Source organism: Plecotus auritus (assembly GCF_963455305.1).
Source record: "Plecotus auritus genome assembly, chromosome: 6".
NCBI classification, from domain to species: domain Eukaryota; kingdom Metazoa; phylum Chordata; class Mammalia; order Chiroptera; family Vespertilionidae; genus Plecotus; species Plecotus auritus.
This window is the reverse complement of record NC_137773.1, coordinates 101,534,819-101,544,446: the sequence shown is the minus strand read 5'-3', so window position 1 is coordinate 101,544,446 and position 9,628 is coordinate 101,534,819. Positions and strand designations below refer to the sequence as shown.

The 9,628-nt window shown below is 40.1% G+C and overlaps 1 protein-coding gene across 3 annotated transcripts in view; it reads left to right on the top strand.

Moving 5' to 3' along the window:
* Nucleotides 1-2,682: 2,682 nt before the first annotated feature.
* ENTPD4 (ectonucleoside triphosphate diphosphohydrolase 4) overlaps nucleotides 2,683-9,628 on the top strand; it is a 33,793-nt gene continuing 26,847 nt past the window's right edge. For 2 of the 3 annotated variants that reach the window (XM_080671666.1, XM_080671668.1), the window contains exons 1-3: nucleotides 2,683-2,864; nucleotides 6,107-6,232; nucleotides 8,160-8,257. In XM_080671666.1, the coding sequence (XP_080527792.1) occupies nucleotides 8,250-8,257 (8 nt within the window). In that variant the 5' untranslated portion in view covers nucleotides 2,683-2,864; nucleotides 6,107-6,232; nucleotides 8,160-8,249. The remainder of the gene's footprint in view (nucleotides 2,865-6,106; nucleotides 6,233-8,159; nucleotides 8,258-9,628) is intronic. The other variant, XM_080671667.1, reaches the window with a different exon arrangement.

The window sequence follows — 9,628 nt, the reverse complement described above, 5'->3', positions numbered from 1 at the left end:
ACTAGTGAAACCATCTGGGCCTGGAATTTGTTGGCAGGGGTGGGGGGAGGGGACCTTTAAAAACACAGGTCTACTCAGGTTTTCTATTTCTTCTCATGCCAATTTTGGGATATTATGTTTTTCAAATAATTTTTCCATTTTATATCTAAATTATTGAAATTATCAGCCTAAAGTTGTTCATAATGTTTTCTTATTTGTTCAATTTTGTAGGATCTGTAATGATGTTTCTCTTTTATTCTTGATATTTGTTATTTGTGTTTTCTTTCTTTTTTTTCTGATCAATCTCATTAGGAGTTTATCTATTTTATTAATATTTTCCAGGAACTAACTTGTGGCTTGTTAATTTTGTCTTATTTTTAAAAATTATTTTCCTTTCTTCTACTCACTATAGGTTTAATTTGCTTTTCTTATCCTAACTTATTAAGATGGAAACTTAGATCATTGGTTTCAAACTTTTTTCTTTACTAAAATATACTTATAAATCTATAAATTTCTTGGTAAGTACTGCTTTAGCTGCATTTCATCATTTCATGAACTGTTATGTATTTCATTATCATTCTATTTGAAATGTTTTCTGATGCTCTTGGAATTGTGCCTGGCATAAAGTACTAAGTGGTATCTCTTATTAGCTTAGTTTTTTGTTTCTCTTGTTAATAAGTGAGAATAAATTGTTGGATCACTCTTACAGTTCTATTCCTTTCCTTCTGAGCCTCTGCTGCTTCCACTGCCTGAAGCAATACTCCTTCATATAGGCCCAAGATACATCTTTCTTCTAGTTAATTTCTACTCATCTTGAAGGTGTGACCTCAGATATCACCTCCTCAAAATAGTCTTCCTTGATGACCCAGACTGAGATGACTCATGCGCTGGGTTAAACAGTGTCCCCCCCAAAGTTCATGTCCACCCAAAACCTGTAAATGTGACCTTATTTGGAAATAGGTCAATTAGATGCAATTACATTAAGAAGAGATCATACTGGATTAGAGTGGGCCCTAAACTCAATATGACTGGTATCCTTGTATGAAGAGGGAAATTTGGACATAGACACACACAGGTGAACATCATGTGACAAGAGGCAGAGATTGGAGTGATGCATTTACACATGAGGAATGCCAAAGATTGCCACCAACTACCAGAATCTAAACCTCCTCCCCTAGAGTCTTCCAAGAAAGCATGGTCCTGCCAACACCGTGACTTCAGACTTCTAGCATCCAGAACTATGAAAGAATAAATTTCTGTCATCTAAAGATACCCATTTTGGGGTAGTTGGTTACAGCAAACCTAGGAAACTAGTTTACCATGTTACATGTCTTCATACTTCTATATACTTTCTTTCCTAGCTGTTAGCAAATAATTATTACATATGCATTATCAGGAAATACAGATGGTGCAATAGTATTAGTCTGGCATTTTTTGTGGAGGCCTCCTTAATAGAGACTGTCATAATCTAAACCAGTATCTCAAATGGTAAGAATTTTAAAGGGCACATAATTTTGAGGGATCATGTCAGTGGCCAATTACTTCAGCTTCTCAGAGCTAGCCTTGGGTACATGTTAGAGGTTTCTAATACATAAGTTACCCAAACAGGTCTTTTTTTTTTTTTTTAATAGTAACAGATTGCCATAGAAGGACTCTGAAGTAAGAGTCAGAACCATTGGTTCTGCTTTCCCCTTTGCCTCCAGGGGATCCTGAGCAAGTTCCTTAACAGTAAAAGGAGATTGTTTGGACTAGACAGCTCCTGCAGTTCCTTTGGCTGGAACATTCTGTGGTTTTATGATTGTAACGAGGAGCAATCATTAAAAAAATAGTATTTGGTTCTAAAGCACAAGGTTCCTGGTCACTGCTAGCCTTCTTCCATGTACCTGTATCCAGGGATGAAACATTACCACAAGGAGATGACCCCATCTGATGCTGGACCAAGAAGGATTCTGCTTAAAATGTATAACTACTGGTTCTGTCCAAGCTTGTTTTACTTGACAAAAGTAATAGAGCAGATGTTTCTAGGACTCTCATTTAAAAAAAAAAATATTGTAGGTGGCTAGGCTGGCTAGTCACTTTCTTTTTCTGGAAAGCAGTTCATTCATTTTTAACAAAAGAGGGGAAACAGGATAGAAGCTATGATTCTCAAGATCTCTTCCAGCTCTGTGACTTCAAGTCAGGTTTTTGTCAAGCTACAGAGAGGAGCCTTGAGCTAAGTATCAGGTCGTGGGCCAAGCTCAGGAACCAGTGCTATTCACCTTTAAGTGTATTGGGGCCTTCTGTCTCCCCCAGAATAAGCGATTATATGGGCAACTTTGGGCAAGAATGAAATCCTAACTCTTACTAATAATGTGGACATTAAGAAATTCACTGAATGAGTTTGCATCTTAGTTTTTCCATCTGTAAAAGGGATAGCTACGGGTAAAGTTGTAAAAATGTCAAGAGGTGAGCAGAAATGCCTAGCTTTTGCTAGGTTTTCAAAGTGTTATTTTCCATAATCCTTAGAAGCACAAAGGAAAGATAACCTGCAGTGTCAGAAGCACCATGTATCTCTCTGACAACCAGACTACGACTAGTGGAAACGCAGCCACGGAGCTGGCCACTTCCGGGACACCACTCTCACAAGCTGTCTGACGCAAGACAGCTCTGCACGTGACGCCAGTCCGCCCGGCGCAGACCCCGCCCCTCGGCGCGCGCGCTCCCGGCGCGGCGTGACGCACCGCGGGCGAGGCCGGCAGGCGGTGTGGCTCCCGGGGAGGAGCGGAGCCTCCGGGAAGCCGGTTGCGCGTGCCCGCTGCCGCCTCTCGGAGGTGGCCGTGATGCGCTCCGCTCACGGCTCCCCGCCCCTGGGACTCCCGGCAGCCGAGTCAGGCGCTGCAGAACGGGTGAGCGGCCTTCGTGGCGCGGACGTTGGGAGGGCGGCCGGCCGGCCGGGGCGGAGACAGTTGGACCTTGCGGTTCGACGGAGCGACGAGGGCCCTGGACCCCGGGCGACCCCTCTGCCCGCGAGCCTCCCGGCTCCTCCGGTCGGTTTTCCCTGGGTCCAAGCCGCCCCCGCCGCCCGGCCACATCCGGGCGCCCGGGCCGTCAGTGCCCGTGACTCAGGGCGGCAGGTGCTCTCCCCCAGCTCCTGGGAGGAGAAGCCTGGCAGTCGAGCTGTGGTGACCGCGCTGGGTTTTCCCTCTTACACGTAGTGTGGGCGGATCCGGGCATACTGCGGAGGGACCTTGCCCGGGAGAAGGGATGCTGCACCGAAGACCCAGGGGTTCTGCCTGGCGCCTTGCTTTTACAGTCACGTTCAGCATCGTTTTTGCTTTTATTACATTTCATGCTTTAGATTTCCCCTTGAAAAAAGATGGAACGAATTGAGCAATAAAGTCTTGAGAACAATGTTTCCCAGACTTAAGTAATGCGTGGACACCTTTTAAAGAAACAGTTAGTTCTCTTATTCTCTAGAATACGGTGTCCCTGAACCCAGTTAGAGGAACACTGGTGCAGAGCATTTTCAGAGAACATTTATCACTATCAGGAAAGAAAAGAGATGCTTTACAATTCAGCAGCTTCCGTGCTAAAAGAGAAACTAGAGGTTATTAAAGAATTCCAAATTGGTGACTCTAATCCCTAGTTTAATTTCACTTTGCCGTTTTGACTGTGCCCTTCCTTGTGTAATGATAACACCTAATTCTCCAGCCTTGAAGAGACTTAAAAGAATCATATTCTTTGTGTTATATTTGATGTCATCTTGTCTTTGTATCAAGTTTGTTAATTGCTTGACACATTAGCAGAGTTATAAAACGAAATACGAATTTGTATAAGTAGTTTATGTCTGTGTTTACCTTAACATTAATTTATCACTTGTATTGTTGCTTACTGAATGTATGGTTTACCTTTTTCTAGCCCTAATGGGAATGCATAATCTCAATCCTTGTATACAGTCTAGAAAGAAAAAACAAAAAAAAAAAACAAAGTTCATCTGAGGAGTTATATATTTATTTATATTATATGTGTGTTTTCTATATATTTATTCAGCATGCTTTTTTAAAAATGAACCAAGTTTCAGAGTGTGGGAAAACAATAGAAAGTATAACAGTTTAAATCTTTGCAAAGAAAAACATTGACCTGTGCCTTGAAGGAAGTACAATGCTGAGAGCAGTGCATCGTAGGAGGAAGTGATGTTAAAGGGCCAAGGCAAGAATGAGAACAGCTTGTGTGGGAGAGAAGAGACCCACCTCACTAGGGCAGAAAGATGTTATCTGTGGCTGAGGCGAAACAAGGTTGGTGAAATAAGATGGGATCAGTTGATGAAAAGTTGCTGTCCAAAAGTTCTTGAGCTGGTTATGTTTTGAAGGTGGTGTTTTACAGAGAGTTATTTCTGAAGGGTGGTGTTCACAGTGAAGGTGGAAGGTGAGTGATCTGCCTAGAGACCTGTGGTGTGTTCTGTGGTCATTTTTGATGTGTGGATTTTTTGAGGCAGAATTGATAGCACACAGATAAGTGGGAATCAAAGCTAAGAACCAGGTGATACCCCTGGTCAATGGTGATGCTTCTCTTAGACTTGGAGGACTTGGAAGGTGGTATTAATTTGTGTCAAAAGATTGTGACCAGAGGCTCAGACTAAATGAGTGTATGATAACAGCCATCGGTGAGCTCAGGATGTGGAACTGAAACTTGGGGAAAGTCGGACTTTCAGATTTGGGAAACGACAGAGGTGATTCAGAAAAAGTGTGACCAGAAAAAGATCTCTTAAAACGGGGACAACATTTTAAATTTAAAAATCAATGCTAAAGAAAATGTAGATGCTAATGCAACTCCATGTATTCTTCTTAAAACAAAGAATGAATCAAGTTGTTTTGATGTCTTTTCCCCACAACTGAGTGCTCTGAGTATCCTTCACTTCACCTTCCTTTCACTCTCACAAAAATTCTTCCTTGTAACCTCTAATATTCACATCATTCCTTTTTAAGCACCCTTCCTGTCATTTGCCTTTTCTTACTCAGAGGTCTAGCTCTTCCAGAATCTCATTTGTCTATGATTTTGTTTGCATGTGATTTGAGAGTTTGCTAATATCTGTTTTATTGCATCTTTCACCACAGAAACCATTTCACTTTGCAATTGATATATATGGTTTTCACTGTTGTTTTTGTTGTGGGTTTTTTGTTGTTTTTTTCAGTGAGAGAGATGGGTTTTTCTGATGATAGGTCTAACATAATTTAGACCTTTTGAAAATGTGGCATTTTTATGTAATACTAGAGGCCTGGTGCATGAACGAATTCATGCACCAGTGGGGTCCCTCAGCCTGGCCTGCAGGATTGGGCCAAAACAGGCTCTCCAACATCCCCTGAGGGGACCCAGATTGAGAGAGGGAGCAGGCCAGGCCAAGGGACCCCACCAGTGCACAATCAATCGGGGCCGGGGAGGAACGCTGTAGGTTGGCCAGCCGGGGAGGGATCACAAGAGGGCTCCAGGGCTTGTCTGGCCCATCTCACTCAGTCCCGGTCCGCCGGACCCCAGCAGCAAGTTAACCTACCAGTCAGAGCATCTGTCCCCTGGTGGTCAGTGCACGTTATAGCAAACGGTTGAGCGCCCTTAGCATATCATTAGCATATTACGTTTTGATTGGTTGAATGGCCCACCAGTCGACCGGACACTTATTTATCCTTTTTTTTTAAATCCTCACATCTCAAAAATAAGTCCTAAGACAAACACTAGATTAAATAACATTTACTAAATTTGCTATGATCATCCTAACAGTGCATCTTCTCTTTTGAAATGTATTCTCTATCCTCCCCCATCCAAAGTTGGCCTCTGACTCAGGAAGCGGTTCCTGTTTACCTGCCTTCCTTGTGCTCTTCTCTGAACTCTGTTAGTCCGAATAATTTAACTTTGTTTTTTGTTGTACTCTTGATTTAACTTTGTTTTTTTGTTGTACTCTTGATTATTTCCTGGGTATCAGTATTATCTCTGTAACCAGTCTGCAAACTCCTTGAAACTGGAGTCAGGTTTGTTATTCCTCAGTACCCTTTATAGTACTCATCATTGAATCATTCAAGGCCTTCCTTCCCCCAAGGACCTTGACTTTAGGCTGTTAACTAAAGCATTCTTTTTTTTTCTTTCTTTCTTTCTTTAGTTCAACTATCACAAAAAAAAAAATGTTTAGATCAGAATTCCTGTGTCATGAAGAATTTTTAAGCTAGGCTTTCTTGATCTACCCAGAAGAGGATTTGATGCTGGAAACGGAAGATATTGGTCAAAGGTAGCTTGTTTAAATAGTTCTGTTGTTTCTTCTAATGATAAAATTAATATGTGCCCTTTTAAAAATATAGGCAAGCCTAGGGAAAAAAATAATGATGATCCATTTCTCACTACTCAGAAATAACTAACCACTGTTAACATTTTGGTTTCTCTCCTTCCATTTTGCCCTCTGTTATGCATGGTGTGTGTGTTTTTCCACTGAATATATCATGGACATCTTTTCCGTGTCAATAAATATGGATCTGCACAATCACCTTTAATAGCCACATTGTATTCTGTTTCATAAATGGGCCATGTTTAACTTAACCCACCGCTTGTAATACACTTTAGTTTAGGAACAATGTTTTGCTATTATGCACAATACTATGATGGGTATATAGTTTTATCCTGTTGTTTTCTAAGTATGGATTTCTGGATGTGTGATAGATTGTGCAGAGGGTAAGCATATTAAAAATGGTCATATCTGTTAACCAGTATGCCCTCAGAAGGTTAGTGCCTATTTAGTTCTCCCCAGCAGCATCCATGACCTTTCTCCCTCCCCTTTGTTAGTAAAAAATCCTTAGACTTTAATTTCTGCCAATCTGATAGTGGTAAAGTTTTGGTTTTTATTTATATTTATCTAAATACTAATGAAGTTATTTTTATCAACCATTTGTATTTCTTAGTTCATTAATTTCCAATTATCCTTGCTCACTTGTCCCCGTATTTCTCTTATGTATTTATGTTATGAACTTTTTATATGTAAGGGATATTTACCTTTTGTCATGTATGGTGTAAGTAATTTTCCCCAGACTTATGTATTTGGGAAGGGATTTTTATTTTTAAACATACAGAAGTCTTAAACTCATGTGTAGATGTATTTTCTTTCATTTAGGTTTGAGACATTGATATTGTAGAAAAGCCTTACCCATTCCAAGATTATGTAATCTTACATTTTAATGGATGTTTAAAATATTGAGATCTTTGAGTCACTGGAATTCTAACAAAGGTATATTGTAGTAATTTCACTATAGTCAAATGCTAAAAGGTAGCTACTTTACAAAAAAATTAAAATTCATTTAAGCACCCAGGTAATTGACATATTTTTCCTTTTTGTATAAAATTTTAAGTCACAAATATTGTTTGTCCTAAGTTTTGGGTCTATGGTACAATGTGGGCACCATATTAAAACCTGAACTAATTGAAGTGATTTTTAACTTTGTCAGGTAGGCCTTACTAACACTGTGTGTGTGTGTGTGTGTGTGTGTGTGTGTGTGTGTATGTGTGTGTGTGTTTTCCCCTCTCCTGCATTAGAAATTTAAGGACTGGATCCATGTCTGATTCATCTTTGCATCTCCCATTCCCATCCGTGACACAAACAATGGTTGTTCGTCACTTGTGTGATAGGCACTGGTCACTGGAGAAACAGAAGAATAAGTGGCTGTCCCCGCCGAGGGGCTTGCCCTGTGATGAGAAAGTCAGCCAGCCACAAGTATAATACTGCAGCCCACTACTGTGATGAGCAAATACTCTGGGGATATGAGGATTGGGGAAGTCCTCACAGAGGAATCATGCTTGACTTGTGTCACTAAGATTACATAGGAAAGCCAACAGGTGGGCCCCAAAAAGTCATTCTACAAATGCAGAGGAATGTAGGACATTTCAGCGACTTGCAGCTTGTGTTTAAGATGGCTGGAGCATAGGGTACATATCTGTCTATCTGTCAGGGGATAAGACTAGAAAGATAGACAGGGGCTATCCTTTCAAGGAGTTTGCAGATTAGTGCTAATGCAGAAGCTACATGCTCAGAATAAACCCTTCTTAACAGCCTTAGTGCACAAATCATGTACCAGATTATATGTGGTGGGATTTAAACATATAGTTGATAAAGAACATAGACGTTTCTTAGATTGTGCTATCTTTATGATTTTTCTTACTTCCTGAAACAGGAGGGTTCTGATTCTGGGAGGACACGTTGTTGCTGTAATAGTGGTTGAAGACTGACTCCCAGAACATTGCCTGACCTCTGACCTGTCAACATGGGGAGGTGAGTGATGGTGCCTAATCACTGCAGTAGAAGCCCGAGATTTTGGTGTCACAGAAACAGATTTTGAGGAGAGGGGGGGAGGATATAAATCCTAAGTGAAAAGTGTTCAAAGTTGTGCTACACTTCTATTTTATAACATTGTTCTTTCAGGGCCCATGGGCACCTGTCACAGAAAGAACGTGATAATGCCAGGTGGACTCTGCAGGAGTTAATGTAGTTTATCGTAAAGGGCATGTTGTGCTGGAATCTGCAAGGGGTTGTATTAAGCACAGGATAACTGTCTCTAAGCCTCAGAGGGGATGATAATCTCCATGGACTGGCCCAAGAACCCACATGCAGACTAAAAACTACAAATGGAAATTTCCATTGGGTTAGTAGGATACCTCACTCTTCTGTGAGTCCATGAATCACTCTTTAAAGGAGAGAGTGTAGAAATTCACTGGAAAACAATAAAATTTATTCTAAAGTTAGCAAGTTTTTTTCAAGCCTAATGAAACCTTTCATTCCTGACATAAACTGAGAAGTGTTTATTTGCAAAAATGTTTCAGGAATATTTCCAAAAACACAGGACATACATAGCTCATTTATTGACTTTGATATGGGGATGTTGTTAAAGATACTATTTTCTCATTTAATCTTCAGGGAGAGATTTGCCTTGGAATTCAGTGTTAGGAAAATCTTATTCCTTTTAAGATATTTATATGTTTCTAATCTAATGGGCAACATTATTGGCCATGAGGATGCTCAGCCACCATTTAAGACCTACCTTATTACATGCATTCCTATGTACTAAATTGTCTTTTGGTTTCATAATCCTTAAATCTGATTGTGTTTTAGATTTATTTATGTTATTGAACTTATTCTTGTAAGCTATCTCTAATTTTTTGGAACAAAGCAGGGTACAGATAATAATCTGCATAATTCTCTCAAGAAAGGGGGGAAAACACAGAAGTGTCATAACCATCAGTATTAATTCTCATTCATATAATTTTATAATACAGTCTTGTGCTGCTTCGTGACAAGGATACTATCTGAGAAATGCATTGTTAGGCAATTTCATCATTGTGCAATCACAGAGTGCACTTACACAAGCCTATATGGTATGGCCTACTATATACCTATCCTGTTGCTCCTAGACTACAAGCTTGTATGTCACTGTACAAAACAACACAAGATTAAATCAAACACAAGATAAGATGATGCATTCAAGAGATGCAGTAAGCAGGAGATATATGAGGCTGCTGTCCACATAACATGAGATACTGTTTTACAGCAACCTTTTTTTTATAAGTAGGAAGTACTCTCTGAAGTAATGATAAAACATATAGTATGTAAATACATAAACCAGTAACAGTCATTTCTTATCATTAT